We start from the raw sequence: 25,388 nt of genomic DNA, 5'->3' as shown, positions 1-25,388 counted from the left end.
TGTTTCTCCAGGAAAATGGCATAGAAGTGACAGTTATTTCCCAACAGCTGACTGGGTGAAGCCTGAATAGTAATCTGGGTAATCTGGGGATTGTGCAACTTTTAACTAAGGATGCACCCCTGGTACTTTTCCTTAACTGAGTTACATAATTGTTGTACAGTATATTCGGGCTAAAAAGCAAAGTTCATTTTTTTATTAGTCAGACTAGGAATTTAGCATTTATCTTTTCGTGAAAAAAAGGTTGTGGGTTTTGGAGCAAGATTTAGCCTAGTGAGAGTGTAACCAAAATTCAGAGCCACAAGCTAATAAACTTAGCTCATGTTTACTAGGAATCAATTTAAAGAATTGTTGAAGTACACATCATAGATAGAATTCCCAGCCACAAAATAAACATGGCCCTGTCCCACACACTCTCCAACACATCTATTAAAGATTTTACTGATTATATTTGTTTGATGTTCTTTGCTGTTGGCTGCTAATGTACAACGTATAAGATCGCTCATTTATCTAAAGGTGTAGTGTTAATTTCAAGAATTGAGGCAGCAAAACATCGCAATATGGATGGACTGAATGAATTTGTATTAGTTGTCATTTGAGCCACTGTTTCCATGACGCGGATAAATCCGGAGCGATGAGAGAAAGCAGCTGCGGTGATTTGCTACGGGTGTTTAGGATGCAGTTGGACTGGGCTTCAAGTCTCTAAAGGAAAATAAAGACCAGAAAGAACTTGTACTTTACCACTGCTGAGTTAATACAACACAGAATTATGGAATTGTTATGATTATATTGTACAATAATTGTTCAATAATAATAATTATGATGATTATTATTATTATTATTATTATTATTATTATTATTATTATTATTATAAATAATTGTATTAATAAACATGCTCAAAACCCAAAATTCTAAACACTGTATATATCATAAGCGATATTAAAAGTTTATAATAAACAAATAATTAAAAACTAACATTTCCTGAAATAAAAATTATAATTGAAATAAAAGTCACTTTTGTAATATAGAAATTGTATTGTGCATTTTGTTTCCAGATTTTGTGACAGAAATATTGCATAGTATTTTTTTAGGGGTTTTTTGTTTTAGTTTACTCAATACTTACAGTATTGGTATACAGTGGTTTATTCTTATTTTCCGCATCAGCCTTGGTGGTCTTAATCTGACAGAAACAGCCATGGCTGACTCGTGCTCCTGTCTGAATTTTAATCCTATTAAAGCTGGAGCAGCCATTACGGAGATTTAATACCGACCTTCTCTTTTCATGGCTGCTGAGGAATGAAGAGGGTAACAGGGGAAAAAAAGTAAGAATTCCCCAGCTGCATGTGGACGTCTGATATTCAGGGAAATGTAACAGATACAAGAAAGAACACAATGCTATAAATACACAAAAAATCCAATCAGGCAAAATCAGTAAGTATTAAATACATATAGTGCACAATTCAACCTGACGAGAACAGTATGCAGAAAGACCCACACACACACACACACACACACACACACACACACACACAAGAAAAGAATTTTAGGACTCAGTCTCTCTTTACAGAGCAGTCAGATGAGAAATTAATGTATAAAGCTGAAAATACCAAAAACCCATGCAGCCACATCTACAGAACTGCCCTCCAGGCCACTGATCCTGTTTGTCACTGCCCAGTTATTTTGTAAAAACTGTACTGCTCTAATTTAATTCATACAATGTCAGATGTTTTTTTTTTTTTTTTTACAACAGCAACAGGTTTAAAATAAACCATATTACTTATACACACAGTATCTTTATCCTGGATGCCTGTGAGGAAGAGCAGCACTGAGTCGTGAGGTAATAAAGTGATTGTGAGGTTCTTCTACATCAGGAGTACAAGGAACAATTTGGAGTTTCTCTTGAAAGAGTGCGTACAGACTAATGATTTATACAGTGAACTAATTATTTACTAATTTTATTACAATGAATACTACTACAATAATAAGATTAATAATATTAATAATAATAATAATAAATAAATCAGAGACTGAGAATAGAATAGAATAGAATAGAATAGAATAGAATAGAATAGAATAGAATAGAATAGAATAGAATAGAATAGAGCATTGCTCCTGGTCGTGCTCAAGTAACACTCATTTTCATGGAACACTTCTGCCATCTTGTGGACAGAACCGTTCAGGTTTCCACATAATCACAGTATTGAACTGGGATGTCCCTGACTAAGGATTTACAATGTCGAATCAGAATTGTTAAATCTTGCTTACAGTATAGTCGACGGATAGTCAAAACATGTGTGTTTGTGTTTATGTGTTTCTGGACGACAACACCAGATTGTCTTAAAATAATTCCTCATAACATTTTAAACATGTAATATACAGAACATCACACAAAGATATAAAAGAAAATATATAACAACATTTTGGATCAATAAACCTAAAAAAAAAAACTAATAAATAACTAAATAAGCGCTCTAAGTACACACAACATCAAAGCACCGAAAAAATGAATTGACAGAATGAAATTAGAACAGATTATACCTTCACAGAGTCTCCCAGACATTGTTAAATATTTAAATTCCTGCTGCCGAGATGATCCTGTGTAGGTCATATGGATCATAAAAAGTAAAAGTTTAATGTGTCACAGGGGGATTTATTCACACACATTATTTCTTTTCACTTCTTTATTTACAGCATTATCATAATAGGCTTTAAAATATCTTAGTTTAAGAAAACTGGTAGTTCGATGTGAAATCAGACACTGAGCACCCCATGTAACCAAAATGGCATGATTCTCATTTCATAACACCTCTGTGAATGTTTGACTGTGAGATTAGTAGTCGAATCTATTTGGGGTCAACCCTAATATAGAATAGATCATCACAGGTCTCCGGTGCACTCCAGCAACACATTAAAGCTTAATACTGGTGTTTCAACCCAGCCATTAGTGTTGCACAAGCCAGTGCACTCTTAGTGCCGGTCCCAAGCCCGGGTAAATGGGGAGGGTTGCGTTAAGAAGGGCATCCAGCGTAAAACATGTGCCAAATCAAATATGCGGATCACAAATCAGAATCTCATACCGGATCGGTCGAGGCCCGGGTTAACAACGACCGCCACAGGTATCGTTAGCCGACAGGGTACCGGTGGAAATTGGGCTACTGTTGGCCGAAGGAGGAGAAGGAGAGGAGGAAGACGTCTACAGAGACGGCAGGGAAAGGAGAAGTGTAGGAGAGTAGAGGTTAGTGTTGGTACTTTAAATGTTGGTACTATGGCTGGTAAAGGGAGAGAGGGAGCTGATATGATGGAGAGGAGAAAGGTAGATATGCTGTGAGTTCAGGACACCACATAAGCTTCTAAACCCTAACGTGTGGTCAATAAAACCCACATTAAACATGAAAAATTATTTCCACTTAACAGGAAGAAGAATGCTAAGCACAGATTAAAATGCATCAAGAAACATTATTCCCATGACAGATAACACAGACAGAAATAGCACCAAGGAACTACATTTAATATTGAATTGATTTCCAATTATTTCTATTATTCTGCATCCTGTGGAGTCCTACTAATATACTGTAGCAAGACCATTACCAAGTGCTTCACATTCCTCAGAATGACACACCTTAACTGCAAACTGCCAAAAATTACACTCACAGCAACAATGTGGGCGAGTTTCAGATCTGCTCCCTGTAACGTTCCCACACTGATACACTCCACTCACTTTGACAGTAAAAAGATACTGCATCCAGATGTTACTGTGGAGCTCAGAAGAGCTGGAGTGGTCAGGATTATGCCACACCTACACCAGGCTTGTGGATGTATAGTCATGGAGCACTTGTGCCATCTAGTGGAAATCTGCAGGTGTGAAGTAGACAAAGCATTCAGTGTCAGTGATTTTAATATTCATTTTGATAATCAGGAAGACTCCTTAAAAACAGCAGTTGTGTCCTTTCTAAAATCAGTAGGAATGAATCAGAATATCATAGGACCCACTCATAGTGGTGGACACAATCTTGATTAGATACTAACATTTGGATTAAATCTAAAAATAAAGTCATAATTCCACAGTCTGAAGTTATTTTAGCTTTTAACCTTATCTCCTTTAGTCTGCCTCAGTCATAGCATCCATACCCTGACCACGTTACTGTGTTAAACGTACATTCACGTCAACTACTGCAGTGAGTTTTATCAATAATCTCTCAGAATTATCGACATTAATTGGATCACTGTCTGACCCCACAGAGATCGACTGGGCTACTGAACATCTAGATCAGCTCCGTTACAATATAACTACCTTTTAAATAAAAAATTATTGTAGAGAAAAAAAATTGCCACCATGGTATGATGATACCGGCACCTTAAAACAGAACTCTCAGAAATTAGAACGTAAATGGCATCAAATAAATAATAGCATGGAAGGAGAGCCTCTTGAGTTATAAAAAAAGCTCTTAGTGCTATTGATCCGCACATTTTTCTACCCACAAAAGATAACAAGCATAAACCTTTATTTTTATTGTTAATGTTCATTTTTTTACTGTGGCAAAATTACCTGGGAATAAAAGCACTGCACTGCACAGCAATCGGCAGTGATGATTTCATGAAGTTTTTTTTAATAATTAAATATTATATTATATTATAAATAATATTTTATAAATAACCATGTAGATAGCACTATAATTATAACAGATAATCCATTACAAAGTTTTACTCCCATTGAAGAGATGAATTCTTTCATTTATTTCCATCTCAACAACACAAGTTGAGTTCTAAATCTTTTTTTGCAAAAGCCTGTACTTTTTTCAAAATCCTTAATTCATTAAAAGTAAGTATTTGTGTCAATGAACATCTCATTCCCATCAGATTTCTTGATATAAACCATGGTACTTACTTTTGAGAGATGGATTTTAAGGATTTTGAGAAAATTTCAGGCTTTTACAAGAAATGCAATGTATCAGAATCAGAATCAGAATCAGGTTTATTGGCCAAGTGTGTTGACACACACAAGGAATTTGGTTCCAGCTGTTTGTTACTCTCAAAAGTACAGACATAAATAAAAACCTATACATGACAAAACAGACACAACAAGACAAAAACAGACTATACAAGACAATACAGACAATACAGACAATATGAGACAGTATAGACAGTGTGGGTAATAAATAGGGATACAGACCAGTAATGTACATAAAGTGTGGGAGTGCATGGTAGTGCAAATGACAGTATTGTGCTGTTTGTACACACACACTGTGTGCACAATTATTAGGCAAGTGATTATTTTGACCATATCATCATTTTATCCATAATTTCCAAGTCCAAGCTGTATAAACTTGAATGCTTATTGGATTTAATGCATATCAGGTGATGCGTATTTGTGTAACGAGGGAGGGTTTGGCCTAAGGGGATCAACATCCTATATCAAGGTGTGCATAATTATTAGGCAGATTCTTCTCCTCAGGAAAATTGGGCCAAAAAAGAGACTTAACTGACTCTGAGAAGTCAAAAATTGTAAAAAAAAAAAAAAAAGTCTTTCACGGGGATGCAGCACTCTTGAAATATCGAAGATATTGGGGCGTGATCACAGAACCATCAAACTTTTTAAACAAATAGTCAAAAGGGTCGCAAGAAACGTGTTGAGAAGAAAAGACTCAAATTAACCGCCAAAGATTTGAGAAGAATCAAACATGACGCAACCGGAACCCATTATCCTCCAGTGCTGCCATATTCCACAACTGCAACCTACCTGGAGTGTCAAGAAGTACAAGGTGTTCAGTTCTCAGAGACAGGGGCAAGTTAAGAAAGGCTGAAACACGACCACCTCTGAACAAGTTGAAACGTCAAGAATGGGCCAATAAATATCTAAAGACAGATTTTTCAAAGGTTTTGTGGACTGATGAGATGAGAGTGACTCTTGACGGACCAGATGGATGGGCCCGTGGTTGGCTCAGTAACGGACACAGAGCTCCACTTCGAGTCAGACGCCAGCAAGGTGGAGGTGGGGTACTGGTATGGGAAGGGAGTATTATGGATGAGCTAGTTGGACCTTTTCGGGTTGAAAATGGACTCAAAATCAACTCTCAGACCTACTGCCAATTTTTTGAAGACACTTTCTTCAAGCAGTGGTACAGGAAAAAGTCTGCATCTTTCAAGAAGACTTTGATTTTTATGCAAGACAACACTCCATCACATGCATCAAAGTTCTCCACTGCGTGGCCAGTAAAGGCCTTAAAGATGAAAAACTAATGACATGGCCCCTTCTTCACCTGACTTAAACCCTATTAAGAACTTTTGGGCCCTTCTTAAGCAGGAAATGTACAGTGAAGGTAAACAGTACACCTCTCTGAACAGTGTCTGGGAGGCTGTAGTTGCGGCTGCACAAAAAGTTGATTCTGACCAGATCGAGAAACTGACTGACTCCGTGAATGGAAGCCTTGTGACTGTTATGGAAAAGAAGGGTGGCTATATTGGTCACTGAGGTTTTCTTTTTGAAATTTTAAGAAATGTTTATTTGTAAATGTTGAGTTTGTTTATTATTCTCACTTTAACAGGTGAAAATAAACAAGTAAGATGGGTTGCATAATAATTCTGCACACTAATGGTTGCCTAATAATGGTGTACATGTAGATATTCTCTTAAGAAAACCAAAACTTCACTTTTACTACTTAAATGTTCAGGTTTGAGGGTTTGTTAACATTTTGGATTGACCAAGAGCACTGTAGTTGTACAATAACAAAATAAATCCTCAAAAATACAACTTGCCTAATAATTGTGCACACAGTGTAGTTTTGAGAATGCACTTACTGATAAGCAAATATTAAGTATGGGTTAGGGTTAGGGTTAGGGTTGAATGTACCAAAGCATCTACAATTTGATTAAAGCAAAAAGAAATGTTCTTATGACAAGCACAAGTGACTACATGATGTCTAACCCTAATTCAAAAACCTGAAGTAAAACAAGAAAAGGTGTACAGAAAAGTGAAAAGTAGGGATGCACCGAAATGAAAATTCTGGGCCGAAACTGAAAACCGAAAAAGAGGAAAGCAAGGCCGAAAACCGAAAACCGAAACACCGAAAGAAATTGTGCCAATTATTATTACCATTGCATTTATGGCTATGACTGTGTACTAAACTTACTAAAATCAAGGCATTTCAATTGCATAAATTAATATTAAAGTTTCAAAGAATAAATCAATTACAAATTATTAAAATATTTATTTATAGCACATTGCAACAATGCACAGGATAAAATAAATTAAAATTCAAACTGAAATGTTTAACTTAAATGCACTCATGTGTACATTAAATAATAATGTACAGGCCCTCTGGCCTGCTGAAAGATTGTAAAATTAAATATGTTCTTTCATAAAAACAAAGTGCATTCAGAACAAGTGCAACTGCTTAAAGATACAATACAACACTATCACTGGGAAACTTCCTGCCTTTTAAAAACCTCAACCACAGACGGAGTGCGCGTGCTCGGAGAGGTTCTGCTTTTCTGTGCCGCGTTTCTCTCATATTCAGCATAGCGATCGGGATGTTTGGATTTCAGGTGATAAATTAAACCCGACGTGGAGAAACTCTTTGCAGACGCACCCCATCTTGAAATTTCGGCATTACATGTTTTGCAAATCGCTATCCGTGGATCTTTCTCAGATATACTGAAATACGTCCACACTGCAGACATGTTGTTTTAAACAAACATGTACAGGGCGCAGTTTCTGTTTGCGTCATCACAACACACTGTTTCGGCCGTGTTTTTTCGGTGATCAAAGTCAAATTTTTGGTGGCCGAATATTCGGTGCATCCCTAGTGAAAAGTGTACAGAAAGTAGCAGCATGACTCCAGCTGCTGAACACCGGAACCAATGCTTATATTAAAATTAAAATATTCAATCGCATGATTGTCATGAGTTAATTCTTAATTAATTGCAACACATTTGTATTTGTTCTAAATGTACCATAAATTTATACTTTTCAAGTTTTTAAAACTCTAATCATCGTGTGCATGGACAAATATGAATACTTGCACATGCAAATATGTTTATTATTAGTGAAACCAAACTCAACATAGAGCATGCACTTTCCGAACGATTGTAAAACAAATGTTTATTGGTTAAAAAATAATTTTAATTTTTTAATTTTTATGTATGAGTAAAGAAAGGACGTTATGAAGTGTGTTGCTTTTCAGGTTTTAATTTTTTTATATTTTATATTTATTTATTTATATTTGTAATAAATATGGACGCTGCATTAATCACGCGTTAATAAAAGTGTTGTTAAAATGAATTGGCGGGCGCTGTCTAGCTTGTCATGGAGTAGGACGTGGTGTTAGGAGGCTCAGATGGTATATTGTTATAATTTTTATTATTTCAAGCTTTTCACTTTTATTTTTGCGATCGATCTCTCGGTTTAACCTCGTTGTTTGTATAAAAAAAAATGTACTACCACGTATCATATCTATGAAGCAGACTGGATTCATAGAAGGGCGGCATTAATTTTTTAACACTCGTAAACTTTTCAATATAATTTACTCTGAGCAGTCATCTCCGTTCCATTTGGAGCAATCTAGAGCTACTGTCTTGTAGATCATCCTCTGTATCTTTCTTTGCCTTGCTCACCCCTTCCGATTAAACCATCTCAATATACTGACAATTCAGTCGTACTGAACACGATTAAGATTTGGTTTCAGTTTAGGTGTCACTTTAAATTCAGGGCTCTATCAGCACTGGGTCCCTTAAATAAGAATAATTTGTTTCCCCCGTTTTTTTTAGATTCAGCTTTTTCACTATGGCACAAAAAAGGCATCAAGCAACTTTATAATTTGTATGAAGATGGCATCTTTACAAATTTCACCAGCCTGTTTTTGGAGTATGGGATGCCTACAGCTCTTTTTTTCAATATCTCCAAGTCCACAGCTTTGTATATAAATGCCTTCCCAATTTTCCCTCTGTACCCCCCAAGCAACCTTGGGAGAGTTTAGTCATGTTTACTTCACACCAGCGTAGTTTGATTTCCCGGATATACAGTTTAATTTTATCTCTTAATAGCTGTAATACAGATAAAACCAGGACCACTTGGGAGGAGGAGTTGGGGCTGCAGTTTGGCGACGAATGGTGGGAGAAGGCCGTAGATAGGATACGGTCTACCACAGTGCCCGCCTCAGTCTCATTCAGTTTAAGGTTTTGTACAGAATTCATCTTTCCAAATCTAAACAGGCGAAAATCTATCCTGTGGTTGAGGACAGATGTGACAGATGTCATGCTTCCCCCTGTCATTCAAGTTATATGTTTTTTCTGTGCTAAAAAACCCATGCATTCTGGACAGGTTTTTTCGGCATTATGTCCTCCATATTTGAAGTGCAATTGACGCCATGCCGACTGATCACTATATTTGGTATTACCAATGAGTCAGTATCACTGAGTTCTGTACACAAAGATGTTTTAGCCTTCTTGTCTTTGTTGGCCAGACATTGCATACTTCTATAACTGTATATCCGGGAAATCAAACTACGCTTTTGAATATGTGCAGAGGATTTAAGTTGAATGGATAATGGCTCAATGGCAAGGGCGAATAGCAGTGGTGACAGTGGGCACCCCTGCCGGGTTCCACGCCTGAGACTGAAATAATCAGAGCTAATATTATTTGTACGAACACTGGCTTGCGGGATTTATAAAGGAGGCGGATCCAGGAGACAAATGTATCACCAAACCCAAATTTCTTTAATATCGCAAACAGGTATTCCCACTCGACTCTATTAAACGCTTTCTCAGCATCCAATGAGACTACAACCTCAGGGAACGGAGATGACTGTGTTAAAAAATTTATGCCGCCCTTATATGAATCCAGTCTGCTCCATAGATATGATACGTGGTAGTACATTTTCTAACCGGGATGCAATTATTTTCGCCAGCACTTTCACATCGGCATCCAGCAGTGACAGTGGTCTGTACGACCCGCACAGGTTGGGATCCTTGCCCTTCTTCAAGAGTCATTCAGATTTATAAAGAGCAAAGTAATAGGACTTAAATACTGCATTGATCTCTATGGGATCAGTAATGGTAACATTTGAGTCATTATTAATCTGCGGTATTAGGCGTGATGCAGCCTGCTGTCTTAGCTGATGAGCTAACAATCTGGTTGGTTTATCACCGTATTCATAATACGATCCGTTGTGTATGTTTTGAAGTTTAAAAATAATTTTTTTTAAATGCTAAAAGTGTGAGGTGGAGACTAAAGAAACTTACAGTCTGCCACTTAATATGTCCCTGAGGAAACTCAGATTGTATCTATATAAAAAGATTGCATCCGAAAGCCCTGTACCAAAAAAGTACAGTACAAATACGTTTCAACCCTAATATGAAATATAAAATAATTAATATTATAGATTTTAATAATTTCAAATTTAACCTCTGAAGGTATTCTCATAATCTGAGGTTACTTCAGTTGCTCAGGTATCTTCTCAGAAACATTATGCAACAAGAAAATGAAATCTGCTGAAAATCTGAATGTACTGAATGACCTGGTTTTCCTGTCAATGAATATGTCTTCCTGATAGCAAATAGGTTCAAGAAGAACGCGAGGAAGATTCATCAGGCTCAAATTGTGAAAGAGGGGATCAGGGAGAATCAGGAATTCCAGAAGTCAGAGTCCTGATTTTAACCCCATTGTGTTTGAGATTATGGAGAAGACTGTACATATGACATAAAACTTTTTGCAAAATTAATGAAAATGTAAATAAATAAAAATGTTGAGACGTAAAATGATAAAAAAAAAACATTGGACATTCATTATATTACAGTAAAACCCCGTTGTACGAGCATAATTCGTTCTTGAAAATTGCTTGTGTGTCCATTTGCTCGTATGTTCGAACTGATTTTTCCCATAGGAATAAATGTAAAAGTGATTGAATCCGTTCCGAGATCTCATCCGATCGCTTATTTCTGCACTTAAAAAGTATTTGTAGCCTATTTTTAAAAACAAATACACAGCAAATGACCGTAATATAAACATAATTTAACACTTACTCAAGTGATAGTGGTTGATTGCAGTGTGAGACGCGCACCACGCTCGTAACCTCCTCGGTTGCCATGGTAATTCTATTTACTTTCATTTTTACAGCACCATCACTGATTTTCTTAGGAGACATTTTTCAAGATTTCTAGTGAAATAAAATTATAAAACTAAAAAAAGTTACTGTGGGAGAGCGTATGAATACGGGAATAAGGAACGCCACAACAGGTCAGGTGCAAAGGCTTCACATCCACTTTTATTTTTAATTTTTTGGTGTCGGTCTGCTTAGTGCCCCATTCAGCGCGTCTCAGGCGCACACACACACACACACACACACACACACACACACACACACACACACACACACACGGTCTCCTCCTTAAATGCACCCTCCGATCATTTGAAAAGAGAGAACAATCATTAGGTCACATTAACTTCATTAACTGCTCCCGGACCCGCCCTCCATTCACAAACCGCCACTCGGCCACGCCCCCGCTGCCACAGTTACGTTTTTGCTGCACTGAACAACTAGAGCGACCGAGTGATACGTCATCAACTAAGCGACTGATGCGACCCTCCGCCGAAAACAGGAACCGGCAGCGTGGGTTTGCTCCTGCCTTCAAAATGTGCTCGTGAAACAGGATAAAATTTTGCGAGCGAGGTTGCTCGTATCTCCGTTTGCTCATACTATAGGTTGCTCGTATAATGGGGGTTTCACTGTGTTCAGTACCACCCACGAGGATCGGTTTATTTTTTAGTCTGGTTCCTCTTAAGGTTTCTTCCTCACACAATCTCAAGGTGTATTTCTTTGCCAAGGTCACCACTGTCTCGCTCATTAGGGATAAACTTATAGGGACTAATTAGTATATATAATTAATATATATACATACATAATCTATTTATTCAGCTGCTTTAGAACAATGTCTATTGTTAAAATACAATAAAATTACAGACACAATTTAACTAAATTGCAGTGAATGATAGAAATATTTCACTAATGTTTCATATTGAGGCAACAAGATTTTGTCTCATGTCTACTACTAATCATGTTTCCTTTGTTCAGTCGTCCATCAGACTTTCTTCTTCTTCTATTTTTTTCTTCTTCTTCTTTTGGCTGCTCCTGTAGGGGTCGCCACAGCAAATCATCCATCTCCATACCCCCTTGTCCTCTACATCTGCCTCTTTCAAACCAACTACCTGCATGTCTTCCTTCACCACATCCATAAACCTTCTCCTACTGATATACCTCATGTCCCTCCTCTGCACATGTCCAAACCATCTCGATCTCGCCTCCCTCACCTTGTCTCCAAAACGTCCTACATGCGCTGTCTCTCTAATAAACTTGTTTCTAATCCTGTCCATCATCATCACTCCTAACTAAAACTTCCACACCTTCAGCTCTGCTACCTGCAGCTCTACTTCCTGTCTTTTATTCAATGCCACTGTTTCTAATCCATACAACATCGCAGGTCTCACCACAGTCCTATAAACTTTCCCTTTCACTCTCACAGATACTCTTCTTTCACAAATCACTCCTGCTATCACTCTTCTCCACCCACTCCACCCTGCCTGCACTCTTTTCTCTAACACACTCTCCATTACTTTGCACTGTTGACCCCAGGTACCTGAACTCCTCCACCTTCTCCACCTCTTCTCCCTGCAACCGCACCCCTCCACTGCCCTCCCTCTCATTCACACACATGTACTCTGTCTTACTCCTACTGACTCTCATTCCCCTTCTTTCCAACGCATATCTCCACCTCTCCAGGCTCTTCTCAACCTGCTCCCTACTCTCACCACAAATCACACTATCCTCTGCAAACATCATAGTCCAGGGAGACTCCTGTCTGACCTCGTCCTTCAACCTGTCCATCACCACTGCAAACTGGAAAGGGCTCAGAGCCAATCCTTGATGCAGTCCAACCTCCACCTTAAACCAGTCTGTCGTTCCTACTGCACACTTCACTGCTGTCACACTGTCTTCATACATGTCCTGCACCACCCTCACATACCCTACACATACACACAAGTGACTTCCTCATACAATACCACAACTCCTCTCTCGGCATCCTGTCGTACGCTTTCTCAAAATCCACAAACACACAATGCAACTCCTTCTGCCCTCCTCTATACTTCTCCATCAACATTCTCAAAGCAAATAAAGCATCTGTGGTGCTCTTCCTCTGCATAAAACCATACTGCTGCTCACAGATGTTCACCTCTTCTCTCAGCCTGGCTTCCACTACTCTTTCCCATAACTTCATGGTGTGACTGATACATTTTATTTCCCTGTAGTTACTGCAGGTCTGCACATCTCCCTTATTCTTAAAGATCAGTACCAGCAAAATTCTTCTCCATTCCTCAGGCATCCTCTCACATTATAAAGAACAACCTGGTTAAAAACTCACTGTCATCTCTACTAAACATCTCCATGCTTCTACCAGTATGTCATCTGGTCTAACTGACTTCATCCTCTTAATACTGACTCTCATCCTCATCCACTTACTTCCTCCTTACTAATCCTATGCACTTCCTGCTTCACCATCTCCACACCATCCAACCTTTTCTCTCTCTGTCATTTTCCATGAAAATACTCCCTCCACCTTCTCAACACACTCGTCACTTGTCAACACATTTCCATCTCCATCCTTTATTGCTCTAACTTGCACCACATCCTTCCCAGCTCGGTCCCTCTGCCTGGCCAAATCCTTTTCTCTTCCTTAGTCTCCAACTTCTCATACAGCTAATCCTATTCCTTTTCCTTTGCTTTTGCCACATCCCTCTTCACCTGCTGCCGCATCTCCTTGTACTCCTGACTACTTTTCTCATTCTGTTTTGCCAACTCTTTCCCCTTATGCTCTCCTGCACTTCCTCATTCCAACACCATGTCTCTTTGTCTTCCTTTCTATTTCCAGATGTCACACCAAGTACATTTCTAGCTGCCTCCCTCATCACTCCTGCAGTAGTTGCCCAATCATCCAGCACCTCTTCACCACCACCGAGCACCTGTCTGACCTCTTTCCTAAACCTCATACTACACTTCTGGGTTCCTTCAGACTATACCATCTTATTCTTTTTTCAGTCCTCACTCTCCTCCTCTTCTTCACCTCCAAAATCATCCTACAGACCACCATCCGATGCTGTCTAGCTACACTGTCCCCCGCCAACACCTTACAGTCTCCAATCTCCTTCAGGTTACATCGCCTACATAGAACATAGTCCGCCTGTGTGCACCTTCCTCCACTCTTATACATCACCCTATGATCCTCCTTCTTCTTAAAATAAGTGTTCACCACTGCCATTTCCATTCTTTTAACAAAATCTACCACCATCTGCCCTTCCACATTCCTCTCCTTAAAACCATACCTACCTATCACCTCCTCATCACCTCTGTTCCCTTCACCTACATGCCCAATAAAATCTGCCCCATTCACCAATCTTTCAGTCCTAGTTACACCTTCTACCACTTCATCCAACTCACTCCAGAATTTTTCTTTTTCCTTCATCTCACAACCCACTTGTGGAGCATAAGCACTGATGACATATATCAACACCTCTTTAATGTCCTGCTTCAAGTTCATCACCCTATCAGAAACTCTCTTCACCTCAACTACACTCTTACTGTACTCTTCCTTCAGAATCACCCCTACACCATTATTCTTTCCATCCACACCATGAAAGAACAGTTTAAACCTCCTCCAATGTTACTCCCTTTACACTTGGTCTCCTGAACACACAACATATCCACCTTTCTCCTCTCCATCATATCAGCTACCTCTCTCCCTTTACCAGTCATAGTAGCAACATTTAAAGTACCAACCCCAACCTCCACTCTTCTACACTTCTCCTTTTCCTGCTGTCTCTGCCTTCCTCCTCTCCTTCTCCTTCTCCTCCTTCAGCCAACAGTAGCCTAGTTTCTACCGGTACCCTGTTGGCTAACAATACCTGTGGAGGTTGTTGGTAACCCGGGCTTTAACCGATTCCGGTATGAAATTCTGATTCGTGATTCGGATTTGATTTGGCACATCATCCGTCAAACTTTGCCATATTAAAAATGTTATTATTCTTAAACAATACTGACTGATTCTAAAAAAGATTTTTATGGTTGTTCTGAAGTTCAACAGAAAAATCACACTTCATTTCTTAAACTTCAGATGTCACAAGAGACTTCTTATTCAGAGGTTTTGCAAGAGTAACACACACGTCTCAGGTGCATGTGATTCTGACCTTAAACATATTTTTTTCAATAAATTTAAAACCTTTTAGTGAGATCAGATTGAAAGAGGAGCAGAGCCTCAAAATAATAATGCAATTTACATGTATAGGTAAAAATAAAGGAATGCCGTTATAGGTGATATTAAATTATTTTTCCAACAACCTTATAAAAAATGATCAGAGTCAGATGTATAGAACAAATCAACTGAATAAGTTGAAATAAAATTAATAAAAATAAAAAAATATAAAAAATGAAATAATTGAATAAAGGAAAATCTTACTCCAGGGGTGCTGTATAATGACTGAGCCTGCACTCTGACCCCAGCTCCTAAACATTGCTGACATAAATGAAGAAATAATTTCACTGTGCTTTAATGTACATGTGACAAGTAAGAGCTCAGAGTGTGTGTGAGATAACAATAAAGTCAACAGAAAACAAAACAGGGTAAGAATGCAGTCATACTTTTCCTCACCAGTAACATCTACACAATAATGATGTGTGAATACTCATACTCATACTCATGTGCACCACATGAATGAAAGTCTATAGAGATCCTGCAGGAGTGAAACCCTCATGGACCTCAGCAGAAAGTCTGTTAAGGGCCATGTGGAAAACATCAGACACAGCCAGCAGATGGCAGCAATGAATAACACACTGTCTTCCTAATACAGTGAGACTGCAGTACCAAAATGTAGCATTGTGTTCGCAAGGACCTGAAAACTTCAATATAACACCTAAATAATAGATTGTTTAGAACAATATTAGTCTCACTAATATCAACAAGCTGAATGAATGCGGATGTTTGATTTCCCAGCAGACCATGAGGCATGAAACAAATCAAAACGAACAAATCCTCTGAAATAAAACGCAATATATCAAGATTTGTTGATGATTTGCAATCTCATGTGCATTAATTATGTAAACTCTTATTCTGGACAATATTACTGTAGGACCTTCACTTTATCTTTTTTTTTATCTTTTTTATCTTATTCTTTTTTAAGCACCACATTATCTGTGTAAAGCTGCTTTGAGACAATGTTCATTGTTAAAAGCGCTATACAAATAAAAATGAATTGAATTGAAAAGGACCTTCACACCAAAATGGTCTGAATTTCAGGTGCCAGCAGAAGACTAAATAAGGCAATTGTGTATCCAATTCACCTGTGAGAACTGAAACTAGGCTGAAAACTAGTGGTTTTCTAGCATCCAGACACCAATTAAACATTAGAAAATATGTGTTGAATAAAATGGAAATTATTATTAATTATTATTACCGTCGGATGTAGAAAAATAATGCACATTTTATGTGCTCATTCTTCTACATACAAGTTATATGTTATAGATATTGATCTTCTTAAAATGCAGCAGTCATTCAATCAAGCAGTTTATAGAATATAAATAAAATCACTTATCAAGACAATGATCCAGAGGAAAGCTGCTGTTAGTGCTCCTAATTAAGCATGTAGTGTTCCATACCACAAACACAGCATGGCACATGACATTCAATTTAATTTAGTTCAGTTTTATTTGTTCAGCACTTATAGACGTTGTCCCAAAGCAGCTTCACAGAGATAAAGGGGGTATAACATTTTTATTGATATTTTCCCTATAAGTTAATCCCTAATGATATTATCCAGTGGTGACAATGGCAATGAAAAATGAGAATGAGTAGACATGAGGAAGAATCCTTGAGGGGGGATCAGCCTCAAACGGAAACCCATCCTCATCCTTATCACCAAATATCAATTCAACACAGTTCATCGTTGTTGAGGTGTGCTGTTAAGTGATGTGGAACTGTTCATGCAAATTGTGGTCCTGAGCCATTTTAGTAAACTGTTTATATTAATTACAATCCAAATTCATCCTCAAATTACCAAATCCATCCTCAAGTTCTTGCACCAAAACAGACTCCAGTTCAGACACCAGTCATACACACACCAGTCTCACACACCTGTTTTGACACTTTTTTTTATTGAAGATTGCAAATGATTTGATTGGTGTGGAGTATTGTGGTGTGAGGACAGAGGGGGTCGGGGGGGTGACAATATGAATCTTGCCTAGGGTGAAAAAAAGTCTAGAAATGACCTTTCAGGGCCTTTGCTTTACATTCATAAATTTTATGTAATTTATATGATATAAATTAATAGTTTATAGTGTGAACAAATATAATTTATCACGGTTATTGCCCCTTAATTATGATATTTAGCTATACTAAAAAAAACGATGCAAGAAGAGAAAACCTTTATATAAAATATATAATTTAAAGGAAAGGCCCAGGGTATCAGGGTATAAATGCTAGTAGTGTGTTTGTAAACATGCACACGGCACACTCAGAAAACACATACACACATGCATGCAAACATTGTAGCAAAAAACACTTTTTAGGTAAAATTTTACTTAAATGTGGAAATTATTATTATGAATAATATGATTTCTCGTCAGTAAGTTTGGGGGACCCAAAAGGTAAAGAACCTGGAAGAAACCTAAACAGACAGAAAAACATGCAAATTTGCACCCAAACTTCAACCCATGCTGCATTACTGTGCCACCACTTCTGTCTTATACTGTAGCAATCCTTAAATCATTCCACAGTCTACACAAAAACATACAGTAAACACATCAATCATATCTGGTTTTAAAACCAGGTCCAGACTGGCAGCGCTTCCTCTTTTCCTGACAATCAACCTGTCATCTTTTAGAATTCCCTGATAATGCTGAGTTACGTAAACCACATTAGCAGCAGCGGTCTGTCACAGATATGGCATGTGTCTAATATCATCACACATCCTGTCTCAGTGTTTTGTGATACAGACTGTCTCATGCAAACATCTAAAGATTCCCAAAGCATACTGCTAAATATATTAATTATATAAATAAATATTGAGGAAAATAAAAGACGCATTAAAAATTTAGTTAAAAATTTAAAAGTAGAGGCCGCTCTCGCACTGTAACCTGGAAAAACCATCAGTATGGATTTTTGCAGATAGCTGCTGAAGACTCCAGCAATCAAAAATATGAATTGGCAAAACTAATGAAATGGTCGACATCTATCATAAAGCATTTCCTACAGTGTTGGCAGGTTATACTTGTTGGCTGTACATAAGCGGCACCTGCCGATTAGACGTGATGTATCAAAACCTTCTCTCACAGAATCTCAGAGGATCTGAATTCTCTAAAGTGTGAGCTGATTAATTGACTCAAGGCCACAAGGACAACTTATTTACAGTCCAAAATAAATCGATGAACAATGTACTTGTTTATTAAACCAGTGGTTACAAATGTACAAATACAGGCCTATTAATCCAAATGATTATTTGTAGTTAGTATTTAAATCAAGATTTAAGATATTTAGATGATTTTATTACTCAGCATCTAAAAATGCATCAAAGGTCAATGTTGCTTTAGAAAAGAAAAGAAAAAAAGAAAAGAAAAGAAAAGAAAAGAAAAGAAAAGAAAAGAAAAGAAAAGAAAAGCAGCATTGTTTTTAGGAAATATGGGTCAGTTGATGTTTTTTATATGACACAGATGTTTGGGGGTAAGAATAACAAGGATAGATTTAAAAAACGTACTCATATATACATGCATTTGTGTATTTGAATGTATGTGCAGGTGTAGAGAAAGGGCCAACTCCATAAAAAGCAGGATGCAGAATTAAAGCGAGGAACTGGAACAAGTTTGATCTCTGGCCTGGCAATAAAACATGATTGCAGAGTCAAACTGTACATCCAACACTGTACCTGTGCTTATACCAAAATATACCAACATCTTTGTATTCTTCACATTTACTAATTATTCAACGACCATTTAAAGACTGTGTGTAAGTTCTCAACCCAGTTAGCGTGCATAATTGGACCTCAGGATGCCTATGTTGAACTTCTTACCAGGTGGATCAGGTGTGAGTCCTCAGGTGTGAACCACCACAGGTGGAGACTAAAAGTTCAACACAATCACCCTGATATCCATGCACCTTTATTGGGTTACATCCTTTTAAAGCCCCATACTGGTCATTTGATCATTAGTTCTAAAATAAAATCTGCTTGGAACCTTTTCTGGTCTGAAAACACTGCGTTAGGGACAAACAGAGCACCTGCAAGGCACAAGTTTCCAAACCCTGGTCCAGGAGACATTTCTGTCCCATGTTCCCTCTGCTCTTCCTGTCCCTGTGCTCTACAGGTGAGTTTTTCCTCAAATCTACTGTAGGAAACTTAACCATAAGCAAAACATCTCCAGAATCTAATAAAGGCTTTCGATCTGGGTTAACAAACCGGATTCATCTAATTTGGTAATTCATTACTCTTTCTGGGATAAAATGGGATTGTTAGGACAGGGTGTGCAGGATGTGATTAAAAAATAGCTCGTGTTGCAAGTTTTCAGACGTTTTCAGTATATATTATAAAAGAAAAACTCATACCTGCTATGGAGAATCTTCTCTCTGTCCCCTGCAGTGTGACGCTGGTGATCAGGGTCAGTTTGGTCGGTTTGTGTGAACTGCTGGAGTTTATTGAGTTTATGATCACACACGCGTACACACACCCACACAAACGCACACTTCCAACACAACTTCAGAATGACACTGGAGCTTTTATTCTCGTTTAAATGGTCCATAGATTTAGCTGCGCAGTAGTATATCCAAGCCTGAAGCACCGTGCACAAAATAACACACACGTAAGAAACTCCGTAAAAGTCAGTAATAAATCCGCTTTCCTCGATCGACTTCACGGTATGCAGTTCATCTGAATGTGAGCGAGCTGCGGCACTGCGCTTCAGACTCCACCGGAGCGCCGCCTCTTCACCGGAGCGCACAACAGCAGGGCGCGCGGTGCGAAGCGCCTCTGTAGGAGAAACAGCAGTGAAATGTTCAGAGCATAAATACATCAACTTTTTCCTGTAAAAGACCTAACATTTGAAAGCTGGCATGGTCCCACCCTTATTTATGATGTCATAATATCAGGAAAGAAAGAACCAGATTTGGGAGACGCCCTCTCCAGAACGACTTCCATTCATCTCACTGATACACCTGAGCAGCTACAGTGTGGGGTTAAGTGTCTTGCTCAGGGACCCAAAGGTGGCAGCTTGTTGTGGCTGGGATTTGAACTCACAACCTTTGCAGCCAAAGTACAATGCTTTAACCACTAAGCAAACACATCCCCCAGAAACAGACCTCTTTTTCTTAGTCACAGTAGCTCCAGGTTGCACATCTCTGATAAATATATATATTTACATTTAAAAATAAGTGAACTTTCTTTTAGAATTCTTACATTCTGTAAAGCTGCTGTGAGTCAATGTCCATTGTTAAAAGCACTACTGAAGTAGTCATGCCATATATGAGAAGACACAAAAAGTAAAATGTATTAGGCATTTCCATTGTACAATAAATTGGATTGTTTCTTAGTGTACTAAAAGTTTCAATAAACTTTCAATGAACTTTGAAAATATGTTTTGCACCCACAGTCCCGCATCATCATGTGCTATTACATGTATATACGGTTTACATGGTTATGTTAAAACTGCAGATTTCAATCAGGGGGGGAAAAAGGTGAATCATGTCATTTTTGTTTAAGTAAAAATTATAAATAAGTTAATTAATTAATCAATTAACGAATGAATGAATTAATTAATTAATTAATGGAAAATTTTAAGAGGAAAACAAGAATGCATTATAATAAGGCACATGTAGTCTGGGTGTTGTCCTTGATTGTCTTTTGAAAAGCATATAAACAGTATTACTCCGTCTGCGTACTTCCATCTTCGGAACATCAGCCATGTTTGGGTTACCTCAAAAATTCCTTCATAAACTTCAATTGGTCCAGAGTTTAGCTGCCCGTATAATAGCTGTAACGTACAAGATTCTGCTCCTCAATTTCTATGCCCTTTATATTCATGTACCCTCGTACATCTCTGACTTGCTTCATACACTGCAAAGCGCACTCTCAAATCTTCCTCATCTGTTTCCCTCACTGTACCTTCTTTCCGTTTGTTCACTATGGGGTTTAAAGCAAAATCATGCCTCAATGCTCATCTGTTCAGATTCGCTTTTTCTGACTAATTTTAACAGTTAAACAGCTGTTTGTTGTTGTTTGATTTTATTTCACTCTACTCTGTCCTTTAGTGTTTTGAAAGGCACCTTTAAATAAAATGTTTTATTATTATTATATTATTTATTATCATGTACAGAATTAAACAACTGAACTCATCAATAAAGTGATTGGGATTCATTTCACATAAAGAGCATTGCCTTGACAATGCTGAAGTCAATGACTGTGAACCTCCAAAATTGACAAAACAACAAGAAGAAATGCATCCAAGATTCATCCAGTAATAAAATATTTTAGACATAATCCTAAAAGATATGTTGGGTGCTGCAAAAAAAAATGAACACTTAAAAAACACCTTGTCTATTTTCAAGTAAGGTGGTGGCAGCATAATGCTATGAGGAAGCTTCTCTTTAGCTAGGACTAGGGCTCACTTCAGTATAGAGGGAACTATGGAAACCAATCTATCTTGGCACTCAAGCTGCAGGCATCTGTTAGACAGCTGAAGAAAAAGTGAACCTTCCAACATCATAACAGCCCAAAACACAAATCCAAGTCAGCATTTTAATTTACATTGTATCCTAAAAGGGGGTTCTCTGAGAATTCACTCCATATACATTTTAGATATTTAAATTTGAATATCTAAACATTGACATGGTCAATGTTCTCTACTTCAACACTTTATTGTTAATAAAATGCTAATAACGGCTGTAAAGTTGCTTAAAATGAACCATCAACATTCAAATGAAGCAAAACATTGAAGTTCAACTGCAAACACTGAAAGTGAAACTGTAAAACTGATTTAAAGCACTGAAGAAAGACACACACACACACAGAGTAAGTAAGAAAGTAAGAAAGAAAGAAAGAAAGAAAGAAAGAAAGAAAGAAAGAAAGAAAGAAAGAAAGAAAGAAAGAAAGACTGGTTTTGAGATTTTTCCCAAGCAGTGTTGTTGCGTGACTGAGAGGCATGTAGGGAAACACAAAGACATTGTGTGCACTCCTCAGACTCCCCCCTCTCTGTTTAACTCCACACTGCATTCCCTTATGCATTCCGCAGTCACCACACAAACTGCACTGAAAATAAGATCACAGATTTACTGCTATGCAAAGAAGATTCCTGTCTGAATGATAATGACAGGAGAATATCCTTTGTTAGATCTTACTTCATTGTTTTTTAAGAACAAGACTTTAAGTTCTAGGTTCTGAACTGCTATAATGATGTCCTTCAGAATTAGTCAAGTCTTCCGGTGTGCTTGTTCTTAAAACAAATACCATAACTAAATCTGCCACCTCACAACCATGAGCCCATGTAGAAAGCTTAAAGGAAATTGTGCTTATTTTATTTTCCATTCTCATTTTGCAGAGGACTTGGAAAACAATATCAAATATAGTAAAATTAAACAAAAAATTTTTTTTGCTAATAGTGTTTACATTTACATTTCTGTTTGTTCTATATTTAATTGTGCCATTAAAACTTTTGTGTTGCTCATTGTTTGTGTGGTTATCAGTGTTGGGCAATAACGTGTAACTAGTTACTGTAATGCAGTTACTTTTGACAGTAACTACTTTTATAAAAATAATTCATTTAGGCTGAAGTGTAGCCTACAGTCTAACCTGTTTACATCAATGTAAGTTGTGTCTTTCTGGTTCAAAGCTCGTATCTACTGCGATAAACAGGAACTTCAATCTGTCGAAGCTCCTCCAGAAACGCCACGCCTCGACGAAGCTAGAAGCTAACCCGGTGTTCTGTTCTACATTGTTGATAGTTTTCATACTTCAGCTGTAAAAGGAACATTTTTAAGAGCTCAACACAACAGCAGAAGCCACTTTAGTGTTTGATTGTGAATATATTATTCAGCTTGTTTTGTTATTTATTTCAGAAATCCTTGTGATATATTCAGTTTGTGCTGGTCTGACTTTAATAAAATAGTAAAAATGACATTAAAAGGGCATTAATGGGAACATTAAAGAACGTTCTTTAAAAAAGTAAATAAAAAGTTACTTTTAAAAGTAAAGCATTACTTTTTGGTGTAAATAATCAACAAAGTAACTGAGTTACTTTTTGAATGAAGTAACGAGTAACTGTAACTAGTTACTATTTCTTAGTTAACTAGCACAACACTGGTGGTCATGTAGCATGGGAATACAGAGACAGACCAGCAACAAGCAGTCCATAGCAGGATGTAAAACTGTTTGCTTATCTCAAGGCTGATGCATCTGGATGATCAAAATGTTCCCCCAAACCCTCAAGTTTATTCTTAATGAGCAGGCCAGTGCTGACTGTGGCAAAGAAAAACTCCCTGAGATGGCATGAGAAAGAAACCTGGAGGGGAACCAGGCTCAAAAGGGAACCCGTCCTCATCTGGGTGGCACCACATGTCCATTCATTAAAGTTCCATCATTGTTTGTTCTGTTCAGTCATACAGTATGTAGGTGTCCAGGTGATGTGACTGCAAAACAAGCCAATTGTTGATTTGTGCTGATATGCAGTGTTATTTTTAAACACTTTATTTTGATCTCATCTATCCAAAGGAATTTGTTTGTTCAGATGCAACTTTGCAAATTTAAACCATGTTTTTCTTTAGAGAGAAGAGGCTTTCTCCTTACAACTGTTCCTTAAAAGAAATTCCCTTCTTCAGTCTTTTTTCTAATTTTATGGTCATAAATGTTAACATTTTAAATGCTTAGTGAGTTTTGTAAAGCCTGAGATGTAACTCTTGTTTATTTATTTTTTAATTTTGCATTTTTTGTATTTTCTCTGAGCATTGCACGGTCTGACCTTTGGGTGAATTTGCTGGGATGCCTTCTCCTGAGAAGATTAGCAACTGTTCTAAATGTTTTCCACTTCCTCAATGTAGAATGCTGTATTTTAAATAGCTTGAAAATTACCTTATAATCCTTTACAGATTGATGGGCAGAAACAATTGCTTCTCTAAGATCATTGCTGATGTGCATCGTTGGCATTGCTTCAACACACACATAAATAATCCAGACCAGCAAACTGCTAAAACTTTTATAGAGGTGCTCACATTTGCTGATGATCAATTATTCAAGAGCATTTTATTGGCAGCTACGTAACCTCCTAAATCTGATAGAAACAATAAGGTGGCTTTTGGCTTTGGTTGTTTTTATAAAATATAGATTTAAATGTGTAATAATCATGTGGTGTTGTTCATCTGTGGTTATATTTACCTAGTCTTAAGAACGCATAAGGACCAGATCATTTTTTATTATGTACTGATACATTAAACCAAAGAATTCAGGAGGGCATAGTTTATTTTTCACATGGATGTACATATATGGAGTTTTGTACATACAGTATATACAGCCATCACAATTGGCAAAAGGCAAATGTTTGAACTAAATCCAACCATTTCATATTTACTTAATGGCAATTTTTTGTTTTTAAGTACAAATTTCAAGCTTGTATATGCAATAGATGTTGAGATCTGAATGATTTAGGGTATGGCTCTGTAGAAAGTATATACAACATATACTATATAAATGGTACAGTAAGAGCACATCATAACTTTTGGACTACTTTTGGTAGATGAATGAAATCGTCTCCAGGTTATGTTCGTAACCATGGTTCCCTAAGCGAAAGAAACACTGCATCAACAGCGCAATGGAAAGCATGGCATCACCGCCAAGGTGACGTCACGACCAGGAAGCTATAAAAAACACATGGAGTAAAGTCGGCGCTAGCTTCTGAAAAGGAAGGAAACACTGCAGGGATGCCGACAGTGTGACCTGAAAACCCAGCATCTCGTTCCCTCAGGGAACCAAGAACAGAGGACTCATAGGAGGATAAAATAGCCTCCATGATCCATCTGCTGAGCATCTGCTTGTTTGCAGGAAGACCTCTCCTCGGAGGGCCATTGCAGATGAACCAAGTCCACCACAGGCACTCTAGGTCTCAGCAAGTCACCATCGGATTTTCTGCCCAGTGATTGCCCCGCCAGGGGGGCATGATACGTTGAAATGGTTTAAGGGTGGAAGGAGCCAACCCTTTGGGGAACTATTCCTCAAGGAATTCCAGCACTAAACCAACTAGGCAATTAACTGGATCCAGTTGGTGCCGATTGCACCATGCTGTAAATGCCATCTAGCAGTGTACATCCTCCAGAGGGAGCTCTGGATT

General features: G+C 37.7%; 1 protein-coding gene and 1 long non-coding RNA gene across 2 annotated transcripts in view; both read right to left on the bottom strand.

Annotated features, from left to right (window-relative positions):
- The window catches only part of LOC124388797, a 69,993-nt gene extending 49,903 nt beyond the window's left edge, over positions 1 to 20,090 (bottom strand). Inside the window, exon 1 of the mRNA XM_046853824.1 lies at positions 19,627 to 20,090. Coding sequence (XP_046709780.1) covers positions 19,627 to 20,090 — 464 coding nt within the window. The remainder of the gene's footprint in view (positions 1 to 19,626) is intronic.
- LOC124389423 lies at positions 124 to 11,048 on the bottom strand. The gene is made up of 4 exons (XR_006926582.1): positions 11,014 to 11,048; positions 3,716 to 3,849; positions 1,269 to 1,348; positions 124 to 699 (listed from the first exon to the last, which is right to left on the bottom strand). It is a non-coding gene; the product is annotated as an uncharacterized LOC124389423 (long non-coding RNA).
- Positions 20,091 to 25,388: the final 5,298 nt, after the last annotated feature.

This window comes from Silurus meridionalis, chromosome 7, assembly GCF_014805685.1.
Source record: "Silurus meridionalis isolate SWU-2019-XX chromosome 7, ASM1480568v1, whole genome shotgun sequence".
Taxonomy (NCBI): Eukaryota; Metazoa; Chordata; class Actinopteri; order Siluriformes; family Siluridae; genus Silurus; species Silurus meridionalis.
Note: the sequence above shows the minus strand (reverse complement) of the source record. Positions and strands in the feature narration are given on the sequence as shown.